The following is a 27738-nucleotide window of genomic DNA, read 5'->3' on the forward strand; positions in this document are numbered from 1 at the left end:
TGGCGTTAACCTGCAAAACAATTATTCCGTCCCGCGCTGAAGCACACATCAACGATCTCGTGTCACACATTAGCATGTGTTCATGAATGTCTGTCTGCATGAGATGTGTGTAAACATGTATGTTTTCTTTCCACCCACATGTGGCTACACATGCATGTAAATGCTTCCCTGGTGTGCGATTTGAAGCGGACACATTTCACAGGTGACCTCCCTGCGGAAGACAATGAAACAGAAAGGGATGGGAGGCTCTTAGAAAAGGGCTAATGAGCTGGGTGGAGGAGCTGTGGGGAGGTCCGCTGGGACGAAGAGCCGGGAGACAAAGGGATGCTAAACACCCCATAACCCTTTAGTGACTTAGTGAGTCAGAGGAGCAGGAGGTATTGCTCTTGGCCATCTGTGACCCTTTTTTAACATACAGCACAGACACAATGTAAATGAAGCCCACAGGTTCTCACTGACTAACGAACAAAACAGTTTTTTTCCTGTGTGTCATTTTGTATTTGTAGTTAAAGCAATTCTTTGAAATGTTTTGAATATGAAAAGAAATGAAAGCTCAAGTAATTATGCTAATTATTCTGAAGTATAATCATTATAATTACCATGCAGTGATGTTCTTGGATTAGGACTAAAAATATCGTTTTTTCTTTTTAATTTGCTTTCTTTGTTTAAATGTTCCATCCATTTATATTCTTCACACGTCACAGGGGGCTGGAGCCTATTCCAGCTGCCATCGGGCGAGAGGTGGGGTACACCCTGGCCAATCTATTGCAGGGCTAACAATGAGAAACAGGCAATCATTCACCCTTATCTGCAATTTAAAATCATCCATTAACCTAACCCTACTAACTGCATGTATTTGAACCGTGGGAGGAAGCCAGTGTACCCACAGAGAACCCACGCACACCCGGCCAGACATTGGATTCAAACCCAGGATCTTCTTGCTACTCATCGCTCCACCGCATTTAAAGGCTCCACATTTTTGTACTGATAAAGAGAAACACTGCAGGTTTACCACCACATATAAGAAGAGGATGTGTAATAATGAGCTCCATGTTTCGTTGTGTTTCAATGGAATCTGAAAGACGTTAAAAAAATCTGTTTCTCATATACAGCTGAGCCAGGAAACTGAAGTAAGATGCTCGCGGTTATTCTCCTTAGAGTAAGAATGAGAACTGAGCTGAAGAATCTGGAAGCAAAAAGAAGAGATCTGTTTTAATTAATGGCACAGAGGCTAACTACTGAAGACCTAAACCTCTGGTTTGGTTTATTGAATTATTTTGATCATTTAAAAAATGGGATTGTAACTTGGCAACAGAAGCCATCCCAGTAAGGGGGAAAAACAGATGTTCCGAACACAGTGCCTTTGTCTTGGGTGAAATCAATCACAGGTTTTTCTTAAAACTCCATAAATATGTCCGCGTTCAAAAAACAGAAAAAAACAAACTGCATACTGAGCCTGCACGAAGATGCCATATTTCAGCTACAACAGGCAGAAACGAGACTGCTGAATGTCCTTCTGGTGCTGAGATGACACCGAGGTCAGCGCAAACAAACAAACAAACTCCCTCCTCTTGCTGTCTGTCATGAGGTTATGGCCATTTACTGTTTTATCCATTTTTGCATGTCACAAAGTGTAAATGACTTGCTCGGTGAAGACCTCTGCGTGTCTCTGTTGCTTTAAGTGTGACACAAGTGACCTGCAGGACATCTCTCAGCCCAGCTCAGGAAGCAATAAAGCAGTCAACAAACTCACACACAGACACATCTCCACATGATTCAGCTGTCTTGCTAAGGCTTTACTGGGATCCTAGCAGAAGTAATAATAGGAATCGAACTGGTAGCGCCTTCCCAGCAGTGCTGAGTGGAGACTTTTACCACTCTGAGCACTTCACACTTCGTTACCAAAACACTGTCTTCCCCATTTAGCGTTGCAATAATTGTTGTAATAATTAGCCATAATAAGCTCTGGATGATATTAGAAACATATGAGCATTTTTATGACTATATTCTCAGCGACTGTGAAACAGAACGCCCACTCCTCAGCAGTTTAAAGACCCACCTTGGGCGCTCCATCGCTCTCCCTCTCCACACTGCGAGCGTGAGTATGATTAAGAGTTGACATAACTAATAGCCTCTCCACTAACGCAGGTAGGGAGAGGCAGTTCAGAGTCTCCTAAGGACCAACGGGCTTAAAAGTGCTTTCAGCTTGCTAATGATGAGCTTGCTATCCCAACATCCTCTCCGCTGAGTGTGTACTCAGCTCGGAATCTACGCTGAGAGGTGTTATGCACAGCTGGAGTGGACCGCCGCCAAAGCAAGGTTGAGTAGATCTATGATAGGTGATGCAGACACAAACATACATTTGCATGCAAAGCCCGGAAGTCGGGGAAAAAAATCCAAAAATATTTGCTTATTTTTGTACTTAATTAAAAAAAAATTGTCATTCTTATTTAGGGTTCTCAGACTTGCTATCAAGTGTTTTTGTCAGTGCTGGTCTTCATAGATCTACTTGGCAGCATGAACTTAGAAAAATGATTATATTACCACATCTTACATCCCATCAATAAATGCTTTTCCTTTGCAGGAATTTGGGGAATTAATACAGATAACTCGATTGTAACACTGGTGATTTCCTCAAACAGACATTTGTAAAGCAGGGGCTGGACAACAAGAATATAGCTCTGGCTGTATTAATGTTTTGTTGAATCAGAGCTGAATAAATGTTGTTCTTGTTCAGTGTTAGTGGAGAGGATAAGCCTGTCATGACAAATGTCAAGATGATGGATCATGTTATAGCACTGCAGAGGATGAGAGAGAAACAGAGAGCCTTAAAAAAGGCTATTTCACCACCTCTTCCAGGAGTAATATATAAAAGAGAGAAAAAAAGAAACAAACAGAAAATTCGAGCTCTCCGGATGAGAAATTATGGGTTGTTTCTTAACAATTTCATTGCCTGTAATGATAAAATTCAGTGAGGGATTGACTGTGTTTCTTACATTTATTATTCCCCACAGTTTCCTTTGAGCAGAAACCAGCTACAGAACTAAGTGCTGGAGAGGGATATAAGCACTTTCTTTTGTTGCTATAACACCTTGTAGCCCATTTTCTTGTAGCCCTCATCTAATTACATTACCCAGATGCCCAGCTCATACATCATTAGCTACTCATTTTTTTTCTCCATATGAACAGTCTGTGCACAAAACATCTTTCTCTGCAACACCCACAGGATCAGAAGTTTTCATCTCGCTGCCCTGTCTAATTCCATCTTTGTTATTCAGTAGTTATATGCCTGCTAAATAAGAAACGACTATAGAAGAAGCACTGGTAATATGACACGCAGTCTGAGGTTGGAAGGTGCCTCTCATCATGAGTCACCAAAGCTCGACTGAAATGACAAAGAAGATGATTGCATAATGTGAGTTTGCAATGAAAACCATGCTTATGGATGCCATATGAGCTGCAACTTCAACACAGCTCAAATAATGAATTTAACATTACAGCCACGGGAAAGTATGAAAAATGATGTTTTCCATGTATTTGCAACCTGTATGAACTCTTCTCCCAAAAGCTTCCAAGTATTTCTAATATGCCTTGGGGAGAATATACAGTGAAACTATCTTAAATGATCTAAAAAGTCCTGCTATTATCATCATCATCATGTAGCATGCTATACTTTATTTAGCAAAATCAGTGGCATTATGGGTTTTTTTAAATGCAGGATCAAATGACTTCTATAGACGACAGAACACAGACTTTTGGTTTGGAAGTGTAAACTAGTTGTTATATACACATCCTTCATGTCTCTGTGATGTTGAGTACAATTTAAACCCATTACAGTGAAAAACAAAACAAAAGGGATTTACAAAGGCACATACAAAGAAGCAGAAATCCATTCATTCATACAAATATAGTATGAATGGGTTAGGTTTAATAATTTTCAAGGGACTCTGATTTAAAAGTTAAAGGGTTTTGTTAAAGGAAAATAAACATGACCTGAGTTGGGAGGCGTAGGTGAGCTAGCATGTCGTACTACTGTCCTTGAAGACATTTTCCCTTTTTTTGCCCGTATCTCAAAATACGTTCAATGAAACTAAAATATTTAAAAAAGTTGTCATCAGTCACTACTAAAAAATAGTTTAGATCCTATTTTTGCTCTATGTAAGCTAAAGCTCAAACATTTTCCTCTGCAGGATTGAAATCAGCAGACGAAGATGACGTGAGCTGGGTTAACCACCTGACAGGAGCAGTCAGCTGACGCACACTGCGATTCTTCTGATATCAAAGTCCCAAGATCGCACTGCGTCACCTGCTCACCACTGAGGTGAGAGATTGAAGGTGGCTGTGGTGCGGAGAGAGTTGGAGAGAAAGAAGGCAGATAACAGAGATAAGTATCTGTTCTTCGTATCACACCGAGCTGCACAGGGTCCCAAACTTAAACCTGGTAGTTTATCTATAATGGGCAATCACAGCCTTTGGAATTCACCCAAACCCACTGGGAGGGCCCCCGTGACAGAGGGCGCAGGCCACTTCTTAAGCCTTAAATCTAAGATGGAGATCCAGTGTTTTGTGTCACGGAGTGTCCCCCTCTCTGCTGTGACTTTTACATGGCCTTGGCTGGTGGCAGGGAGCCTCCTCAATGGCAGGCCACTAAGCCAAATTGATTAGATGAAAGCACTCCTCTTTGAAGGTGTCAACCCCCCACCTCCATCCACGAGCAATTTCTCTAATGGCATCCAGGCAACCCTGTCGCTGCAGAGCCTCGAGGACCAAGACGGGCAGAGATTCAAAAGATTCAGCAGAGGAGCGGGTCGGTCGAGGAATGGACAATTTGTCATTACACTGCAAGTCTGACTTGGCAGGGGGGTTGAAAGTTGTAAAGTGGTCAGAGTGGAAATGGAAAAGAAAAAGTTATCCATAGATTTTTCACTTTGAGCTGAACAAAAAATAATGCCAGTTTTGTAATGGATCAGTGCAATCACTGTGATCTTTTTGTTAGCCTTTTAAAGCCACTCCACATCAATGTCAGTGTACTTTTAACCACTGTCAATAACACTTGAGCTTCTCCCATTTCCTGATTGTGTGTCCTAAACAAGTGCTGTGGACTTTCTATAAAAACCTAAAAATAAAAAACACAGTAAAGTCAAGTTCAAGTCAAGGAAGAAACACAAACTGGATGTCCGTGTGTGTGTGTGTGTGTGTTCAGATTTCAGCTTCATAGACAATTATCTTAATCTAATTGCAAATTGGAATTGCAATGATCCAAAACAAAACATGCAGACACATGTGGTGTTGAAAGTGATCCGTCCTTGTTGCTCAAGCCCAAACAGCAAAACTGCCTGTTCAGGTAAAAATTCAGTTGCTGTCAGATTAATGCAAAGGAATGCATGTTTCAGTCACACATTTAAGTTTCCCTTGAGTTCCTTAAAGCTGTAGATACACAGCTCATAAAACATCTGCTCTCAATGGGGAAAAACACCATGGTGGACATCTATACTGATGTGGACAGGGTAATGTGTTAGGGACAAATTAATGCCACAAAAAGCCACAAAAGGCTGAATTTAGACACCCAAAAAATCAAAGGGAAATACTGATGTGGCAGATATCATCACTGCAACAACTAAAAATGATACTGAGTAGTTTGAATGACCCCTACGTGCTTGCATGCAACATCGAGGCATGCTCCTAATGAGATGGTTTGACCTGCAACCTCGTGAGACGAGCAGAAATGTTTCAGAGGTTTTCTATTGGATTTAGGTCAGGCGAGCTCATGACCAGTAAATGGTATCAATTCTTCCATCCTCCATGAACTGGCTTCAAACCAAGACCCATCTGCTAGTAAAATAGCTCACTTTTATTATCTTTGGCCTTAAAGAGCTATTAAAACACTAGCTCCCAATTTGTAGCAACACTAGCATCACTGAGGAATGTGCGTTTATTCATATGAAACTTTCAAAAATAATTTTAAACATATGTTTAAAACTAAAGCCGACAAACTTCCAGCAACACAAAGTCAGCTCCTGGTTCAAATCACTGAACTGTGGAGTGAAATTCTTTGAGTAACAGAGAACAGAGCATTCAATTTCGAAGCAAGCGCCATTAAGATCCGGTGTTAATTTAAAGTTTCAGACAGTTTCTTACTTCTGAAAGATTCGAATTTAGTGCGAAGTAGAGGCAGAGGCAGCTCCGGCATCCGTATAATTACGGGAAAATTACATTCATTATTGTAATTTACATCTCATCTCCAATCCAATTATTAACAGTTTGACCTGCATGGCACATGTTAGCATGGAAATCTAAAATGGGCTCCCGAGGCGGTGGCAAGAGGAGGGGTGGAGAACGGAAAGTGAAGCAAGAGGTAGAGTTTTGGGACTGCGGGAGATGGAGGAGGGAAAAAAAACAATCAATATGGCTCTAAAAGATGATGATTTTAAGTAGCCATAATTCTCTGCCTCAGAGCACAGCTGCCAAGGGTGCTGCTGCTACACTTTGATGCCTGATTTGCAATAATGCTGCCAGTAATTCACTCATCTGCATCTCTGGAGGGACCATCAGCTGTCTGTTTATCTCACTGACCATGTACATGCGATGCCAGTCAGCCTGACGCTTAAAACAAGTTTTGAGACAGCAACATATAAAAAGAGTTGATGTGCATTACATACAATCTCCCAGGAACTAATAGGCTGTGTAATACAACCCTGTTTGCAGTTTCTTGGTGAAGCGTCCCCTCACCGCTGCAACAAACAATACATGTCATTTGCTTCACCAACCTGATGACCTCTTTTCTACCATCCTTCTTCATCATCTTGTCATGTTCTCCAAACACTGCTCTTCATAGAAGTAAGGCTCATTACAGGAAACGTTATGTGCAGGAATCAGTTTTTCTGCTTAACCACAATCTAAGATTAGCTATTTATGCAAAAAAACATGCTTTAGAGCATGTTTGCCTTCAGTTAATCCAAAACGCTGCAGCAAGAGTCCTGACAGGGACTAGAAAGAGAGAGCATATTTCTCCTGTATTAGTTTCTCTTCATTGGCTTCCTATTAAATTCAGAATTGAATTCAAAATCCTGCTCCTCACATACAAGGTCTTAAATAATCAGGCCCCATCTTATCTTAATGACCTTGTAGTACCATATCACCCTATTAGAGCACTTCGCTCTCGCTCTGCAGGCCTACTTGTTGTTCCTAGAGTATTTAAAAGTAGAATGGGAGGGAGAGCCTTCAGTTTTCAGGCCCCTCTTCTGTGGAACCAGCTTCCAGTTTGGATTCAGGAGACAGACACTATCTCTACTTTTAAGATTAGGCTTAAAACTTTCCTTTTTGCTAAAGCATATAGTTAGGGCTGGACCAGGTGACCCTGAATACTCCCTTAGTTATGCTGCAATAGACATAGGCTGCCGGGGATTCCCATGATGCATTGAGTTTTTCCTTTCCAGTCACCTTTCTCACTCAGTATGTATTAATAGACCTCTCTGCATTGAATCATATCTGTTATTAACCTCTGTCTCTCTTCCACAGCATGTCTTTATCCTGTCTTCCTTCTCTCACCCCAACCAGTCGCAGCAGATGGCCCAGCCCCTCCCTGAGCCTGGTTCTGCTGGAGGTTTCTTCCTGTTCAAAGGGAGTTTTTCCTTCCCACTGTCGTCAAAGTGCTTGCTCATAGGGGGTCATATGATTGTTGGGTTTTTCTCTGTATCGACTGTACAATATGAAGCGCCTTGAGGCGACTGTTGTTGCGATTTGGCGCTATATAAATAAAATTGAATTGAACTGAAAGTTTGCGTAGGCGAAGAAAGCTTTCACAAACTCATCACCGTGACATCCAAATAAGAAAAAGTGTGGCTAGTATCTATGAAAAAAATCAGCAGAAGGTCAAACAGGTCTTCACAGTTTAATTCATTACTTTATGATTCTGTTCAACAATAATATCTAAAAGGTTTTTCCATGAGATAAAGAGGGTAAGAGCTCCGTATCAGATATAGAACAACACTGAGAAAACACTCTGTCTTCTGTGTAATTCACATGCAAGGCTTTGGAGGGCAGAAATAAGGTCCACACCCCACCATCCACCATGAACACTCAATAAAATTACACTGCATAATGACTACACGTTATAGTATAGTTACAGTCAAATTCTATAGTTTGTATCTACTGTAAAGAAACAGAGCAATCTACAACCACTCTGCAACACTGAGAGGGTTTAAATAAAGTTCTAAAATTTTTCTCTTAAAAAAATGTTCAGGAGATAATACTTTTTCAAATGCAGGAACTTTGATGGCTAGGCTACCAACTGTAAGTGCCTCGATGCATTTTCAATCATCCTGAACGCTGCGTTTTCAATCATTATTTGAGATATTAGATGACCTAAAATTACATACAGGTGGCCTGAAATTTTGTCCATTTCTTTTCATATAGTGTTTCCACTGAAAGATTGATATATTACACTGATACTCAAGGTTAATTAAATAAAAATAATCTCTAACTATCTCAGTCAGACATAAAACACGATTAGGCAGAACAGCGATGTCCATCTCAGTCGCTGAATTTAAGATAGCGGTGCAACGTGAGGCTTCCACAAACAGACATCTGCTCCCATTAATTTTTAATGGATTCATTTTAAGTTGTGGGAATGCTTTAGTTTGTTTAAAGATGTAATAGTAGTCTTTTTTTCTATTAAATAAAATGTAAACAAGTGATACGTTTCACTTTAGTTTTATTGCCATGGATTCACATGATTTAAATTACACTTAATTGAGCAGTTTGATCTGAATGTGCTAATTTTAAGTCGCTCTTTCAACACACAAACAGTGTTTAAAGCTATAAATGAGTTAGGGTAAAATCGTGGTGGTTTGTGTGAAGCTTTTTGACAGCAGGTCAGACAGCATCACACGCACCTGCTTTTTCCACGCTGTGCCTCTGGTTCACTTTCAGACTGCCACCATTCTCACGTCATTTCCATAAATCTTCACATTCTATCAGGTTGGAACGAGCTTTTGTGTCAGAGCAGAAGAGTAAAGTCAACTGTTCATTCATGTGCACGACTGTGTCAGCCGGCGCCTATATGTGCGCTTTGGCTTTGAACGTCTTAGATGTCCTTTGAAGTTTAAGACAGCTCCGCATCAAGCTCACTGGTTCCACTTCACAAGATGTGAATATGTGGACACAAGCAACATCTGACTCACCGACTTGAGCGTTGCCATTTCCTGATTGTGTGTGCCACGTGTGAGTGCGTGCACGTCCATCTTGCTCTGGCATGTGTGCTTTTGCTCATGCGTGACCAAGTAACCCACTGCGTCTCAGTTCCTTCCGTTGTCTCGGTTTCTACCTGTCTGTCTAACTTAGGGCAATGACATTCCCAGGACACCTTTCGAAGTCTCGACAGACACTCAACTCTGAATAATACACCTGAAGCATGTCAAGTATATTCACACTGTGGTCAGATTGGTGTCAGTTAGAAAAAGTTTACTTTTTTCACATCTGTTTGAGTCAGGATCTCACAGCCCTGTTACAAACAAATTAATAACATTGCTCACATTACTCCAATCCAGAACTGAATGGATGTGTTTTGACAACCTGTGGTCACCTTTATCAACACTGTGTCAGCCAAGGTGATTCAGAACAACAAAGCATAGCATTACCTAAGCAACACAGATTTTTGGGGGCTATAATTTAGTAGCTGAATTTCACACCACAAAATAAGCAGATACCCAAGGAGCTGAATGTAAGCATCAGTGCAGACCACGGTCTGAAATTATTACCTTTTGTTATGCTTGGCTTCCCAAGTAACTTTTAGCTTTCAGACGTCAGCTTTCATGTGCCTGACCTTTAAAGCTTTGCATTTTGAATGTCTGCTAGTGGCATACATTTCCTGCTCGTTCTTACAAAAGCACAGCACAGGCCTCAAGGTACTAGTCACACTGATGATAATTTTTCTCTTCTTTGCATCAGAAGGCTACTTTCTCTTTTTTATACTGTACCACTCAACAATGCCAACTACCTTTTGCTTCAAGGCAGAAAATTGACTTCACGCTTCCAAATATTCCAGTCTACAGCTCAAGAACATTTCACTGGTCAAGTAGACCTGAGAACTGTGCATTTTTTTAAACAGTTATGAATGAATCAAGAATAAAGACAGGTGACAATAACAATTAGTGGTGATGTAAATGTTGATGCTAGACTCACTGGATAGCAGAGCAGATGGGGTGACTTCAATCTCACTACTGGCCTGGTAGGGCTGGAAGGCTGATGCTGAATTCATCTCACTGGCGAAGGGTTCTGGGCTTTGTGTACCTGTGGAACTGGCACTGGTACCGTCGCCTCCATTGTGAGGATCCTGCTCTTCATATATTGCAACCAGCTAGACGGAGAGGAGAAGGAAGTATTTGTATGTTAGCATGTGCTTTGAAGAAAAAAACGAACAAATAGATGGTGCCAATGGCTTGGTAGATGTGTAGACAGACAGAGAGACAGATGGTAGATGTGGAGATAGATGTATGTCCAGATGGATGTCTAAAATCCTGTCTAGATGGCTAGATAGATTGATATAGGTCTAGATGTTTAGATAGATAGATAGATGCATGTCCAGATAGATAGATTTCTAGATAGATAGATGTCTAATATCTATCTATCTATCTAGATATCAATGTCTAGATAAATAGATGTCTAGATGTCTAAATGTTAAAAGAGTAAATAAAACTGCCAAACTGCCACCATGTGAGCACGCTTTTTATTCAGCTAATCTACTACTTTTGTCCCCATTCACAGATATGCATACACTCACTTTCTCTACAGTTTAATCTTGCAACATCTGCAGTCATGGAGCATGAGGTGCTCAGGGTTGCCAAGTTAGGCTCCCACAGCGAGCAGCTGCTCCATTCTAACATAGGTGATACGTTGCCACATTTCCCAGGCCAGATAGGAAGAACTCCTCATAGCATCCCATAATTATCTGAGTCTAACACACACCACTGATTACTACAGCCAACAAAGAGCAAGAAAAAGACTTCATTTAGGTTAAAGTAAAAAAGACAATCAGCTGGAAAAAAAAATCAGACTGGCCATTGCCAACTCACCACATGTGTCAAAGCTTTACTTAATACTCGTGGACTGAGAGGGATGCACAAGGAGAGAGAGATGAAAGAGATGAAAGATCCCCAAAATGCTGCACAAGCTGTAGTCTTGGAGTGAAGGTACCAATGCCAAGTTGCTTTCATTGCCAGCACAACCTGTTAATAAACCTCTCTGAAGGAGATTAACCTCTCAATCCATCGAGACAGAGCAATCAGGCAGCGGCAGAGCGATAGAGATCGTGCAATACAGGAACAATAGCATGTATATTACAGACATAAGATGACTCCCTTTTATGTCTTGTGCTTCCTCCAGGTCTGTGTAATGGAAAGCTGTGAACGTGGAGGGAGCAAACAGCTATTGTGTATCCCATATCGCATTTGTCTGAAGGTAAAAATAGCACAAGCGTTTTTCTGTGTATTTGCTGTTTTTCATCACCTCAAGTGCAGGAAAATCTGCATATAAACAAGTTTAGAAGCCCCTGCTCTTCTTTGTGATTTAATTCATTCATATGCAGAGGATGATGCTCAAGCGTGCATGTGTTTGTGTCTGAATTTATGGCTCTCGGTGAGTATGCCCATGTGGTTTACTGTTGCTGTAATTCACCACACAATTAAAGCAAACTGTTTTGTTTAGGGTATTTTTTTCCCCTTCCCCTCTCTCTGTTTCCTTGCATCCCAATGCCATTCCTGAGACACACTCCATCACCAAAGAATTTCTCCCATTTCGCTCTAATCGTGTTCCATTTTGATGCTGAAATTACATTTCTGAGGTTGTAAGGGTTTATCACAAATTTACTTAGTGCAAAAGAGAGGCAATCAGAAAGGGGGGGGAAAAGAAAGAGAAAAGGCCTCAATATTACAAATCAGGCAGTTTGAGGAGGTAATATCGTGCAGGTTTGCTCACTGGGAAGTGTGATTATTAAGCAGGCAACAAAAGCTGCTTTGCTTTGTGTTGAACTGCAAACACAGTTAATAGGCAAAAACGAGGATAAATATTGATCAGTGTGCCATTCCTGCAATCTGAGACTATTTTTAGGGGGGGCTTCTTTGAATGAATTGTTTAAAATTCTGCTCCGCCGGCTCCTTCTTTGAAGTGTTAATGATGAGCAGGCCAGCTATGCGAAGGACCAGAGGCAGCTGTGAACACAAACAAAAGTAGAAGGGCCGTCTCCAGCGGCATTTGCGCCGCCCCAGCGTACAGTATGCGCGACTGCATGACTCATTAGCGACAAAGCAATCAAGCCTCCCATTCATATGTTTCTGGGAGCATTTAGCGATCCAGCAAGCCATCTCCCTGCCAGCTGCCCATTTGAGAGAAGTGGTGAATACTGTTGTTGGTGTTGTGGAGAAGTATGATTCATTTTTAAATACACCCCAAATCCCCCTAATTAGGTCCACTTTGCAGTGACGCACAGTCTTTCACCAGACACTCTAGAGAGCACTCTGCTGGTATCAGACACGTACAACTAAACTCATTCACACACTCTCCGTTTCATAATCAAATGGGTCCGCATTTATCCCGCATTCAATATTTATGGGCTCTTGAAAGTGCTCGTTCCTCCCTTCTACCCAAGAAGACATGTAAAGTTCTTTTTCGTACACAAGCTGAGGGCAGAAGCATCAAACTGCTGTAGGTCGTCCAACTTATAAAGCCAAGAAGAAGAAAAAAAGAAAATGCAAGAACTGGCTGATTCCCAAACTAGCAGACACATCTTTTGCTTTTTGCCGTGTCCGTTGTTGAGCTGATCTATTCACTGATACTATGTTCCATTAATTCTTCTATAAGTAGAGTACAGCTTCCTTTAAAAACGGCTTTTTCAACTATCTGACCTCAGACGGATGCAGCTTGCACAGCTATCTGTGTTTAATTTAAGTCTTTAGCAGCGATGGTCATAATACCACAATAAGATGATTGGTTTTTTTTAACTGTACTTTCTGCATTGTGTTTACCTGCAAGGCTGCAACTCTCATTTCTTTTCCAGAAAGGTCAAGAATTGCTTGTAGTCAGCTGTTTGAGCTGTGACCCAAAAAAAAAACTACAATCGAAAGGTAGAAAAATGAGCTGGCAAACGGCCTAACCTGAGCTTTTGTTTGACTTACACGGTTATCATCAGTACAAAGTGTCTTTGGAGTACCCAATAAAGAGTCCTCGCCTTCCTCCCGCTGCGCGAGGCCTTTCCAGCGCCACCGTGTCCTCTGTCTGTGCTGTGGAGAATGGGACACACTTGGCCAGAGGGAAAGCTGACGCAATTCTTGCTGTTGACGGGACAGAGCTCAAGCGGCAACACACTGAAAGCCATCACAAAAACGCTTTCCCTCCATCTGGGAATTGGTCACAGCCACTTTAGAACTGAGACGATTTCACTTTTCACTTTTCTTTTTTTTTTATTCTCACACTTTCCCCCCTGTGGCTGCCGTACAGCGGCCATGGAGTTGCATTCAGAAGTTTAAAAAATAAGAGGAAAAAGTTTTTTAGCGATGAAGCACAGACGGGAACAGCATGGCTAATTGTCAAGTGGCGTGACAGCTGAGGCTGAGGATTCAGAACAGATAGGAGGGAAGAAGGAGGGAGGCTGGAGAAGAATTTTAAAAAGCCCCTGAAAAACAAGATGCTATAACCTATCATAAAACAGACTTTTATATGATAACCAAAAGGGTAGGGAGAGAGGAACGAGAGAAGGCGAGCACATTACAGGATGTGAGTTGAAGAAATGTTCCAGTTTCCAGTCTCAGGATAAACTCTGGAGCGATTTGAAAAACCTATTTAGCTCCTACCTGCTTCAGTTGACAGAAGCGAGGGAAAGAAAAGAACTGAACTGAGTCTTATTTCATGGGCCTCTCTCTCTCTCCAGTAGGGAGCTACAACACTGCCGCTACCTTAAGCCCCCGGAGCAAGGCTGACACTCATCCACTCTCAGCTGGTTCCACTGACTGTCACAGCAGCTGCCAATCAACCGCTATCTACCTGGATGCCTGAGGGCTGCTGGAGAGAGGCAAGAGCAGGGTATGGCGAGAGATGATGATGAAGGGGGCGAGACGAGGCAGAGGATAGGAGAAGGGAAAGAAAAGAGAGGAGTCGGATGAAGCCGGGCATTCTCTGCAGTCTGGGTAGAAGATGTATTTGGAATTTAGAATTTCCATATCTATAACACAGAGAGCACTGAGACAGGGCACCGAGAAAAGAAAAAAAAACAGAATCTCAGGGAAGCCTTTCATGTTGGCCTCCTTTGATCTCTATCCAGCTTTTGGCAGCAAGGTGGAGAAGAAGAAGAAGAAGAAGAGATGGAAAGGAAGCGGCTGAGGAGGGAACGAGGAGCTGTTTTGACAACCAAACCCCCCCTCCCTCCCAAAACTCCCAGATACATCCTTCTACCCACCCACGCACCCCAGCACCTCTGATCTGTCATGAAGCCCGGGCATTAGGAGTGGCACTGGTACAAAACAGCCGTCCCAAGCGCTCACAAAGTGGTGCTCCGAAGACACAAGACAACAGAGGTTATTAGAAGTCACGGGGCAGCACTCGCAGTGCCAGTGAAAACATGTAATACCTGCACTGCAATGCTCTGACGCTAATCCATATCTGCCACGGCAGCTTTTTTACAGCCCAGTGGAAGGGACGCCTGACACGAGTCAACCGGCGGCAGCCCCCCCATCCGCTCAATCCACACCTTCAATTAAAGAGCACATCCAAAGTCGTGCCAGCCTGCAACCTGCTGTGAATATTTATTGCTGTAGCTAAAAAGTCTCCCCTTAGAGGAGAGATTATTTATTCATTTGTCTTACTTCCCCCCCGTTCCATTCACATCACATCCAAATGGTAAAATTCAATGTGAATCTAACAAGTACTGCTTACAGCTTAAAGAATAGGCACATTTGTCTCCTGCAGTTGGATGTGTGCGTGTGGATGTCGCTCCGTGAAAACTTCGCATATTTGTTATGAGATGAACGAGGGAAAGATTAACACTTTGCTCAGTGCATTATTCAAAATGATAAATGAATGGATGCCGCGTTGTTATGCAATGTCTGCGGTAAGTCATATATACTGCCTCTGATAGCACAACACCACACACCCCCACACCCACACAAACAGACCAGGTTTCATCTCCCCTCCCTATCATTTATCATCATTTTATTGCAAGGGCACCAGGGGCGCAAAGTTATTACGGGTACAGTAGTGGTGGAAACTGTGAAAGCCACTTACTCCACCAGAAACTCCAAGGACTCGAAACTTGTTGAGTAATAGCTACGAGGCACCATCCCTCATCCACGCGCCAACCATCTATCCATCCACCTGTCCATCTACCGTTCACCTCACTTGACATGCTCATTTAGTCATGAATCCCGCATGCATCCATCACAGTGTACACTTTTTGATCATGTATTGGCATGCACACAGATCTTAATACACCAATGACGCATCTTTCGCTGCTGAATCGGTGTCTTCGTTTTCTCATTTGCCTTAATGCACTCCTCTAAGAGAACATGTGTCATGGTTTTGGGCTTGGATCTGAGCTAACCCATTCAAAGTCCAAAGACACACAATAAAACAAATTAGCTGAAGCATTAGATGAACAACTCCCATGTTTTGTTAAGCAAAATTATTAATGGAGTCTGGCGGAGGGTAATGGCTTCATTTTCTTGTTGTAAAGAGTGTACACTTAAAACGCTATTGATTTCTAGTGGCTAAAATCCGTTTTACTGTCTGCTGCTGCCAGTGTCCACAGCAGCATAATACTTTTGTTTCTGCTTGTGGGGCTGGGGGGGGGGTGCTTACCGCCAATCTACTGTAGGTTACACACTGACACAGAAACTAAACACAGAAACAAAACTATCCCAAAATAAATGAAAACGGGCTACCTAGTTATTATATCGTTATAAAATACAGTTATTACTAATTAAAAATGAAAAATATTTTAAAATGTTTTCTGACTGGTAAATGAACTGGTTTCTATTTGGCGCTTTTCCACTCTACCTGACCAATCACAAGAACTTTTATTTCTATGCTTCCTAGCTAACATTCGTACACATTCATACTCCAGTCGATGCATCAGAAAGCAACAGGTTGGCAGGCGAGGGATCGAACCGTCAACCTTCCAATTAGTAGTATCTCCTGAGCTACAGCCACTGAAAACTGCACTGGTGCCAAACTCCCAAAAATGACGCAACCCGCAAAACAGAAATTGTTTTATAACTGGATGCCACAGACATTTTTTCCCTCCTCATGTCTTCTGACTGTTTTTCTACTAGGTTTGCATTTGGCTACAGTCAGTGTCACTACTAGTAGCATGAGGTGACACCTATTTTGTGTGTGGAGAAAGAGGATGAGCACTGCCAGAGTTACAAAATGACCTCCAGCTGGAGGCAGATGTCCGTGACTAAACACAGAAACACACTTCATCAGGTTGTCCTGAGGGTCCGATATCCTCTATTGGGCCAAGTGCTCACTGTTTGGCACTATGGAGCCTGATTGGCATTTGCAATAAAATAGCAGAATTAGCAGGTCCACCACTGGAGCCCTGTGCTTTTCACAGACGGGAGCAGGTTCACCCTGAGTGACAGACATGAAAGGATCTGGAGAAGCTGTGGAGAACATTATGCTGCCTGCAACATCATTCAGCATGACTGGTTTGGTGGTGGGTCAGTGATGGTCTGGCGATACATGTCCACGGAAGGACATGCAAACCTCTATAAGATAGGTAGAATGAAATCCTTGGACCCATTTTCAGACCCAATTTCACTGCAGGTTGATAAAATTCCCATCAAATGATATGGCGTCCTTTTATTCCTAAAACATTACCCAGTCCGTAATAGTGAAGATATCCAACATGACTTTTTCCCATTGAGATCTGATGTGTTTTCAAGTGTTAACTTTTTTGAGCAGTGTGTTTTGTTTACAGTCTTCTCACCAACCTTGTTTGCCATCTTGGGCATTTGCTTTGAGGTTTGCTTGTCTTCTTCTAACACTTCTCCTGTGTTCTGCATTTGCGTCTTTTAATCTGGACCCCTTCATAATGTGACCTTTACTTGTAACTTCTTTTTAATGATTGACTGAAGGCAGCATTGTACTTGCACAAACCTTCCTCCTCGTATGCCAGAGTTCTCACACAGCTTTCAATATTTAATCTTTTCCCCCCGTCCATTATTTCTCACACACACCATGTGTAGAGCAAACCAACAAAGTGCTTAGTCCTGTAGTTTTCCTGCTTATTAAGACCATCAAATATTCAGGGAATAAGTCTCCAGCACTCTGGCCTGCCATCACTAGCACTCCAAATAACCCTCAAATGGCACCCTGCAGCGCTTTAGAAACATATGCATATTTCAGGTGCTGCCACATGGGGTTGATACAAAGGAAAGAAGCTCCCCAGAGGCTGACTACAGCAAGACCTGAAATGATGACACACACCTCAAAGCGAATGTAACGTGTAAAGACGGTGCAGCACAAGGATGAATCGCCTTCAGTTTAATGTTTTGCACCCTCAATTGAAATTTGAATAAAAATATGAACTTCAAATACATGTTAGGCTTAAGATTATTCAGTTGCAGTAAACATTAAAGCGTCACCAAGACTCACTACAATAGGCATTAAGTTACATGTTACGACGCAAGATTATCAGCTTTCGGGAAAAGAACAGTCAATTTTGCTCCAGTAGCAGACCTGCACAACACAAACATCCTTTCTCGCTTAACGCAGTGGTGACACGTGAGGGCAGAGGAGGAGGGCGGTGGGAACGAAAGGCGAGGGCAAGTTTGTATGCCAGTGTGCAGGAAGATGACAGGCTTAAAGAAAAATAATCCCTAAACAAGCAGACGTAAGCCCCGAGATTGGTTTACGCCGCCGTACAGGCTAAAAACATTAAGTCATCATTTCTTTCACTTTTTAAAGGAAAGTAGCTCGACAGGTATTCATGACTTGAAGGGGGGAAAAACCCCACTAGGTGGGAGGGGTGTGGAAGTGGACGAAAAGGCAGAGAGAAAATATACAGAGCAAGCAAAGTTTAACCAGATTAGAGACTCATCCCTTTTCAAATCCACAAGGCTAAATTCCCGTCCCTGCCTTTGAAGTTTTCCTCCGCGTTGGGGAAAATGAATTCACACATATCGGGCCGCCGTGAGTGTGAGAACTACCTACGCAGTGCTGACTGAAGGGAAAAATTCCTACGACACCCCCGATACGTTCTTCCGTGTATATTAATACCTCATAACCCTCTGGTCGCATGTTTCAATTCAACACCATTCAAGTCTGGGAAATAAATTTCACTTGTCTGAGGGCACACACACACACACACACACACACACACACACACACACACACACACACACACAAAGGTCTTTGCTGCACATCTCTGGGAGTGGAAAAAAGAGAAGCAGCGAGGAGGGAGCAATACAGAAGGAAAAGTGATGACATATTCATGAAAGCAATTAGGGTGGGTGTCCATAAGAAAGCAAGACACACGATAAGCATCTTATGGGTTGAATTGCCATCAATCACCTGACAGTAATTAACACTGTGCAGACACATGAAATAATGCTGAACTAATCTCGTTCCACCAGCCAGATACACTCTTAAATGTTATCATATTAATTATCCTATTCCAGTCTAGGTAAGTGGAAATCTTTGCCTTTTAGAGACGTTTTTTTTTTCTTTATTTTACCAAAACTTCATAAATGCAAAACTATTCTTGTTCTGTTGCTTGGGCTCCCATTTGTTCCTTTATACGAGATACTCAGGCAGGCTGCACTGAGAGCACACGCTGTACCCAAAATAGTTTGTGGAGTCTAATCATTTGTTTATTGTATCCTCTATCGATTTTCTTGCCTTACTGTATTCATTTTGCTGTCTAAACAGAGCGGCTGAGGGCACCTTCAGGTGTTACGCCCTCGAACTGGTCTTAAAGAAATCAAATCAATGCAATGAACCTAGCTGCTCTCACGGTCTTCATCCAGCCCACCCCCACCACTCTGTGCACATTCCCAATCTAATAATGCCTTTCCTCCCCAGCCTTGATTCACATGGAAAACAACAGCCAGACACTCTGTCTAGGGGGTGCACACACACACACACACACACACACACACACACACACACACACACACACACACACACACACACACACACACACACACAGAGATAGAGTTATGTGAGCACACATACCTGCCAAGGCACAAACAAACTGCAGATACACAAAAGCACAAAAGTCTCAGTTTATATATTAGTATTCTTCTCCCAAAGCATTAGAAAAACCCATAGTCTAACAGTGCCTTTCAGAGGGAAGTGCCCTTCAATCTTTCATTGGTTATGCACAAAGCTAGGAGGGAGTAATTAAAAACTCTACATCCAGGGACCTCAGCACAGAGAGAGAGAGAGAGGACCAAGAGAAAAAAGGGAAAGCTTCAAACATTTCAGGCCTCCCTGGTGAAAAGAGATGGAAGGAATCAGTAGTAGAAAGTGGAGTGGAGCAGACAGAGAGGGAGGGCCTTATCCTTGACAAGGCCATACATCCTCTGTTGTCAAGGCGGATGGAAATCAGGTAGTCATACCTTTAGCGAGGCCAGAACCAATCATTAATCAGAAATATTTCACTTTAGGTTTGTCATATCGTATACGCTTGTCCTAAGTGCTTAAGGTATTATATGTCGCAGCAAATTAATGAAAACATCTAAAATCTCTGGCTCTCAGAGCACGACATCAATAGTTCCTCATGTGTTGGAGAGATGCAGTGCTTTTGCTGTAACTGCACAGGAAATGTTGTGATGGGACAGGGTGCTTCTGACACACATTTCCAAACATACTAGTTGACTTTTGGAAGCATACAATATTTCTATTTGTGCACAATAACATAATAATTTAAGAAAAATCAAACATTACCAGGGTCAACATTATTAGCCCACTGTACAACCGACCTTCTTATTGCACAGTGCTATAACTTTGTAATGCTCAAAGCTTGCAAAATCAAGCTAAATCAGAAGGTTAACTTTCTGTTTACACACAGTATAATAACTTCAATCAGGGTTTGAACTGTCACCGGAAAAAGCATCATGCCGAAAACTAAAGAAATCAGTTTAGACTTGAGAAAAAGAATTGCTGATGCTCACAAAGGAGGAGATACAAAGTTATCAAAGCGTTTCCAAGTGTCAAGAACTGGAATGAGAACTATCATTAGGAAATTCAAAAAGAGTCACGCAGTACAGAGCAAGTCTGGCAGAAGTAGGAAGCAAAAGATTTCAAAGACTCTGGAAAGAAAACTAGTGAGAGATGTGTCTAAAGACACCAGAACAACTTCCAAGACGTGGGCGAATGAGTTAGCCAAGTCAGGAATTATAGTCTCAAAGAAGACAATGACTAGAACCCTGCACGGGAATGGACTGCGAGGCTGCAGACCAAGAAAACCTCCACTTCTGCAGAAGAGACAGCTTCAAGGAAGACTGAAGTATACTAAGGATGACCTATAGAAAGATTCTGCATATGGGAAGTGTTTCCGTTGGTTATATGAGATGAAACTAGAGCTCTTTGTAAACAAAGATGCTACTTAAGTTTGGGGAGAGAGGGGAGAAGTGTACAACCGAAAGAAGATGGTCCCCACAGTGAAACACAGTGGTGGAGAATTTCCTCATGGTGAAAGGAATCATTAAGAAAAAAATGAGTCTTGGTAGTTCCTCTGTCTTCTAAAATGGCAACAACTCAAAATGTTCTTAGTGAAGAGGTGCCTTCAGAAAACCAAAGTGAATGTTCTTCACTTGTAGCCTGCACAAAACCCTGATTAAATCCCATTGAAAATCTGTGGGATGAACTGAAGACCAAGGCCTGGTACACCTGAGGAGCTTGAGAGATTCACCAAAGAAGAATAGGCTGGGCTTGCTCAGGAGACATGTGTGAGACTTCCTGAAAACTACAACAAATGACTGCAGGCTGTTATCAGGCAAACAGAACACACAAGTGACTATTATCATCGGGGGGGGGGGGGGGGGGTTGTTTCTGTGTGCAAAGTAAAATAAGCATCCAAAATAAAAACTAGGATGTTTGGAAAAGCTGTATAAAAAATTATTTGCTGTTCATCATCTCATTGAGAAATCCTTAAAAAACTGAATTTTCATAGAGAACGTTAACAATCCTGGCGTCATCCGAACATACATATGTATAGCGGCTATGTGAGCCAGCATTCAATATGACACGAAGACTGAGATTTATATACAGTTTTTAAATTGGGGTTTTTGCATCGCTCTCGGGTGGTCTTCACCCAGTCACCAGGGATGGCCTCAGGTGAGTTGCCTAATACCCTGAGGCCATGGACCAACAACAGAGGCTGTACGTGTGCACAGACTATTTTGCATGCAAAGGTAAGCACTTTGAACCTACATAAAGTAGACTTCAAACCAAATGCCTCAATGTGCTTAACTGCTGAGAGCAAAAATTACCTGGAATACATTATATACACAAAAAATAATTTCATGTGCTCTGTTTCTTTAAGCTGTTCATTCAACTCACATTTAATAATAATGACATTTAAGGAAAAAGGCAAGACATTGGTTAGCAAAAAACGAAATAAATACATAACGTAAATTTAATTTCTAAAGCACCAAATCACAACGGTCACCTCAAGGCACTTTATACTGCAAGAAACTGACCCACCGGAGACAAAAGCCCAAGAATCAGAAAATGCCTGGTGACGTTGGGTAGGAAAAACTCCCCTTCAACAGGAAGAGAACCATGCTGAGGGAGGGCCAGTTGACCAGTGAAAGGGAAGATATAAAAGAGGAACACAGAGAGAAAAGCACAAAACGCAAACATTCAATCCGTCATCACAAATCATGTGTTTAAATTAGTAACGGGCCAATAAAATTGCTAACTGGATATCAATTTGATACTTTGAAGTTTAAATGTGCAACAAACTGTGTAAAACTGCATTATTTGTAGAAAAGCAAAACTGAAACGTTCTCATTAAATCTTATATATCCAGGGTGCTACGTTAAAATAGACTGTTACTTACAACTCAAGTGTAACTAACTGGCGTGTGTTCACCAGCCCAGGAAGATCTAACAAGTTGTGCTGTCCATTATGAAAATGTAGTACCTCAGTTTTTTCCAAGCGTGACCCAAAGTACAGGCTAAACTCTAAGATATGATGAAGGTTTTAACTTCAGAAAACCTCAGCTATCACCTTCTAACCAACAGCAAAACACTTGTAATATAATAGGTGTCTCTAAAATGTGAGGCTAGCCACATGCTCAGTTTACAAAGCACAGCAAAGGAGTCCAGACAGTCCCTAGTGGAGACTCATATTTATTTCCTTATCAAAACAACAAATACAAGCCAGGACTGGCAGACAAGAAGAGACACTGGAACACCGCAGGACCTTATACCACACACACACTTACCATCTCCTTCACAATAGTTAAGATATCCCTACCTAGCTGAGAATCTGCCAGTGTCCTGACACTATGCTAGTCAGCTTGTCAGTCAGTATGGCAGCTCAGCCCATAAATACATCAGCCACTCAGCAGTTTAGTAAGCCAACAAAACCCAACTATTCTCTAAGTAGGTAAACCAAACAGTCGATGTGTTATCTAGTAAATCAGCAACAAATATACCAGTGAACTGTGAGCCCGCCAGTCAGTAAGCCAACCAGTGACCCAATCGCCCAGGCAGCCAGCAAGGAGGTATCCAAGTGCAGCTTTACAACCCACTATTGGCAATGAACTGAACAGACATTGAGCACACACCCGCACACACATACACTTAGACACACAACTAGCCAGTGGGGACAGCACTGTCATTATCTGCCATCTGCAGGCCTGAGTGGCCTTAGCCTGGAGGGGAGAGGAAGCAAAGAGTAGGGAGATGAAGCAGGGAGAGAGGATGCTTGTCCGTGCATGTGTGTGTCTGTTTGGTGGTGGAGGGGCTAAATACACAATGTGAGAAGAGACACGCTCTCAATAACACACCGAGACAAACAGGAAGACAACAAAGGAATGGCTCTGTGCCCACCAGCGAACATACAAGTTTTCTTTTTGTGTACCACTGCATCTGACAAAACACCACCGCGAGTGTGTTTGCATGTGTGTGTGTGAAGCTTACAAGGCTGGTTACCACGTGTGTCTATCTCACCAAAAATGGCCTTAACATAATGCAATTCTGAAGCATTTACGCATTTATTAATATTGTACTTGTTTGTGCGAATAGCTGTGCATTAATAATCGAGAGTTCTGCAAAGGTAGAATCCCTCTACAGGAAATGCAGAATGTAAGAGGGTGCTATCTGAAGATTTCAAGACCAGCGAGAAAACTCAGTGCAAAAACTTCAGACTGAATAACAAGGACACAGGCTGCTGAGATTTTGAGATTGTTTTTCTGCTGCTTCTACCTCTCCCTGCTGTTTCCGTGGCTCTGGCCAAGCGCATCGCCTTTACAGAGCTCTGCACCTTCACGGAAGGTTGTGGAAAAAGCGAGCCTGTATATTATGGCACGATGCAGTCAATTTTATTTAGAAGTCTGAAAGAGAAATCTTGAAGGCAGAGACGATGAGAGGACTGGAAGATTGAAGAGAAAGAAAATACATGTAGAAAAGCAGCCTACCAGATGCACTGCCAAAGATGTATGTGTCTAATCTGCTTCCTCTCAAAAGACAGGTCAGCACACTATTTGTCAAAAATAAACTAACACTGACAGCTTTTGGCCGTTTCATAAACACTGCCACATAAAAACCCTGACAGCTAAGAATAAAATCAACTCACTGCATCAATGTTTGCTTGGAAAAAACCCATGCACCATGCAACCCGAACTGACAATCCAGCTGTCTCGCAAATGCCAAATCTATTCGCTCAAGCTTCAAGACAAACCCTCAAGTCAAACATATGAAAGAGTAAAACCATTTCATTTTGTAGCCCGTCATCACAAAGGTGAAACTTTTCCGCAGGTCCCCCCAATTCACAATGTTTTGTCTCCTAATAACCTTTTTGAGCAGACTTCTGGATCTAAGCTCATCCCCTCTGTTCTTCCCAACTGCAGGTTAGAGTCTTTGCAAGGCAGCTTGTGCCCTCTAGTGAATGCCACACTCCGAACCTTACAAGTTATTATGCTCTCTTTCCTCTGCTCACTTTTTCAGCACACACTGGCAATGGAAGGCAAATGCTGTTATGAAATATGCTGTGACTTAAAAGTTGATGACAAGGTTTAACAGCTGGAAATCAGGTAAGTTATATACCTCACTCCCCCCAAGATGGGACATAAATCTGGTCATTGGTCGGAGTTACTCAGTGTTTCAAGCCCCACTAAACCTTCTCGCTAAGGAACAATCGGCCCATAGCCGGAGCGCTACTAGTGATCTCTGAGAGCACTTTAGTGTTAAAACGGTCAGTAAGTCAAACAAATGAACACTCTGTGTAAGAGAAGGGACGAGAGGGCACGGTGCGCCCCTCCCTGTGCATAATGGGAGGTTACGCGACGGGGTGTGGGGGTGCATGTCTGGGGAGTGCTGCTGAACTCCCGTAACCTCAATTATTCAGCATTAGGCCCCAATATTGATTTCCTGTTGGATCGACTTACTGAGTCCCCGAGCGCTGGGACGGTGACATGCTATAGCCCCTTCCCTTGGAGGGATCTTTAAGAATGGATGGATGGACGGGAGTCTGTTAGGGGGAAGAGGGAAAAGAGATCCACGCGAGGAGAGGAGGGGTGTAATTAAAGATTCCCCTTATCAAGGATGTGATAAATGAAGATGCCACAGCTCATGGAATAGTTAGTTTGAGAGAAGCCAGGGGAGTGATTAGTTCAGCTTGATGACCTTGGGAAGAGGGTGACACTGCTTAGAGGTCAGAGGGTTCCCATGACTGGGCCTCCTACTAAAGAAGGAACAATATTTATTTTGGCTATATTTACGTATGTGGCTGTCAGATATGGAAGGGATAACAGGCCGTTTGAGATTATGGTATTAATACTGGTGTTGAGGGTCTCAGGGTGTTAAGAGTCACTTTCTCAATCTGTCATCAGTGCCCAAGTTTTTCTCCCCCCCCCCCACACACACACACACACACCAGCACAATCAGCTGGGAAAACCAGTCATGTGCTGACAATGCAGGAATGTGTTATCACATTAATAGAAGAAGGAAAAATGTCTCCTTCACAGCCACTGCAAACCTTGTCAAATGTAGGTCTGTCTTCTTCTGTACCTGGCTGCATGGTCGGACATGGGTCAGGTTCCAAATAAAACAGATGGCAAGAGTTCCTTTCTGCAGTTTCTCCTTGCCCCAACCTTGAGAAGCTGTGCTGGGCTAAGCACAGCTCTGATCTGGGCTGAGCGGGTTTGGAAGGTTGAAAACCGGAGGGGGGCCAAATCTGAGGCCCGGAGCCTGACGGAGCATACGCTAATTGAAGGAGGCTGAGGTGGATGAGGGGCTTAGAGGATTGAGTGGAGGTGACAGTGCGCTGCAGTCGATCACTTCTCACTTGAATCTGGTGTACTCCTTCTCTTGGTTAAGCCTGAACTATGCAATAAATGTTTGGGAAACTGGGGTGTTTATTGAACCTTTGAAAATTATTTTAAAAATTCATGCAGATGATGTAGATGTGTCAAAAAGCCTTGGTGCTATCATGACGGTATAATCCCATTTGCAGTAATTATCTCTTGTTCCAAGCATCTCTTAAAAGACACCCCTGTACTAATGTTGAACCGGACTTTTTTGTTTTTGAATTCTAGAAATATATAATTGACACATTATGAGTGGGTCTGCTCAAGAGTTTGCTTTGAACCCTACATTTCTCTGATCAAGTGCATTGTCAGAGCATGTTTTATTCTGCCAGGTCAATGAAACGGTTGATCACAAATGTTGATCTACTTCGGAGTGGTTTTAGGATGCATGTATCACTTACTTTTACAAAATGAGAACAATCCCCACACAAACGATCTTTTACTTGAATGATTACAGCTACTGCAACAAGAAGCGATGATGTGTCTTTTAACATTAAGTAAAATCAGTCAAAACTGCTTGAATGTGCTGATTAAAAAAAGAAAAACTGATCTCGCTGCACTGGAATGTTGCGGCAATTGACACAAGCTCCATGGCAATCTGTGGGTGTGCTGAGGGTGGGTAAAGGGTGCAGGGGGTGAGATTGGGATCTTGGCAGTGTGTATTTAGCTGTTGGCAATTCAGCTCCACCTCCTAATCAACCCTTAATTGGCAGTGTTGTTGACAAGTTCGAGCCGTAGGGCCGGCCACAGTGCCTGTTTACTGCTGTCTCCTCTTTTTTTTAAACTGCAAACTCAAAGCAGTGTGCTCGACACACAGATGACTACACGTCTGCCTGAGCAGAGTGAGTTTCCCGTCTGCGTTATGTGTTGTGTCGATGTTTCTGTGTTTGTATGTGTCAGGTAGAGCCGTCTTTTGAGCTGCGCTCATATCTGATGTAGTAATTGGCAGTAGAAGTCTGTCATGACAAATGATGCTGCTTTGCTGCACTTCTTAGTCAACAGTATAGTTTAGAAAAAACATAACAACAAGAAATTACACAAATCATCTGAATATCAACAGGTAAAGGTCAACAGTAAAGGTCACTGTAGATACCACCTGTCAACATTTGGACTTGGAGTTTGAGACTTAGCAAAAAGTTGTGAGTGTTGCAGCCCACAAGCAGAATTCATACAAGTACACAACACTTTACTTTGGCAGAACTGCATAACAGAGGAGCTGAGTTCTCCAAGTTCAGGCCCCCCTAGCACTCAGAGGGTTTTAGAAAACACCAAAGAGATGTTCAGCCACGGGATGAAGAGGGAGATAAGGAGAGGTAGATTGAGAGGTAAAATCGAGATCTGCACTTCACAAGATGGCAGAACTCGTTGCGGGCCCGCACATGAATGTAAATGAGCCGGTGGATCACACTGTCAGACACTGGCTCTCAGGGGTGGAGAGGAAAGGCTCCCCACCTCTTTCCTGTCCATAAATTGTGCATCAGCACTCAAAGTCTGTCAGAACTCTATGACATTCATGCTTTCTTCATTTAAATATTGCCTCTTGTTCACTTTTACTGCCTATCATTATCTTTACCTTTGTTTTTCTGTTTATTCTCTTGTTCTTGGTAAAAACGTGTCTCTAACCACTTCCTCTGCACTCTACTACTGACTCCATCATCTTGAAATCTCTCTTTGTAACTGATGTACATCAGTTTTTTTTACCTGCAAGTCTTTGCAAACTTCATAGTATGAATACCGAGCGATAAATGAGCTTCTCCACTGAAGCCTTACAGTTCATTTGAAATGCTATTAGACTGACATTGCCAGGCAGCCAGTGCCTGACACGGTGTAAAGGACCACAGCTAGAGGTGTGAGAAAGTGATTATAGCCATTTGAGAGTCTATGTTTGTGTATGTGTGTGTGTTATTTTGTACTTTAAACTTTGAGAAAAAGTTTTGTGATTCTTCTCTTATTGGTGGATTTGAGAAATTCATTTAATTAAAAAGAAAGGATGCAGGTTCAATCAGCGGAAGACCAGAAATATTACCTCTCCATTGTCTCCATTATAATAGTAGTTATTATACGCTGATCAGGCATAACATTATGACTACCTGCCTAATATTTTGTCGGCCCCCCTTTTGCAGCCAAAACAGACCTGACCACTCGAGGCATGGACTCCACTAGATCCCCGAAGCTGTGCTGTGGTATCTGCACCAAGATGTTAGCA

General features: G+C 42.4%; 1 protein-coding gene across 2 annotated transcripts in view; it reads right to left on the bottom strand.

The window, feature by feature from the left end:
• The window catches only part of LOC101476097 (partitioning defective 3 homolog), a 351693-nt gene that overhangs the window by 235268 nt on the left and 88687 nt on the right, over positions 1-27738 (bottom strand). For both annotated transcript variants that reach the window (XM_076887953.1, XM_004568509.5), the window contains exon 3: positions 10183-10357. In XM_076887953.1, the coding sequence (XP_076744068.1) occupies positions 10183-10357 (175 nt within the window). The remainder of the gene's footprint in view (positions 1-10182; positions 10358-27738) is intronic.

The sequence above is a fragment of the Maylandia zebra genome, linkage group LG9 (assembly GCF_041146795.1).
Source record: "Maylandia zebra isolate NMK-2024a linkage group LG9, Mzebra_GT3a, whole genome shotgun sequence".
NCBI classification, from domain to species: Eukaryota; Metazoa; Chordata; class Actinopteri; order Cichliformes; family Cichlidae; genus Maylandia; species Maylandia zebra.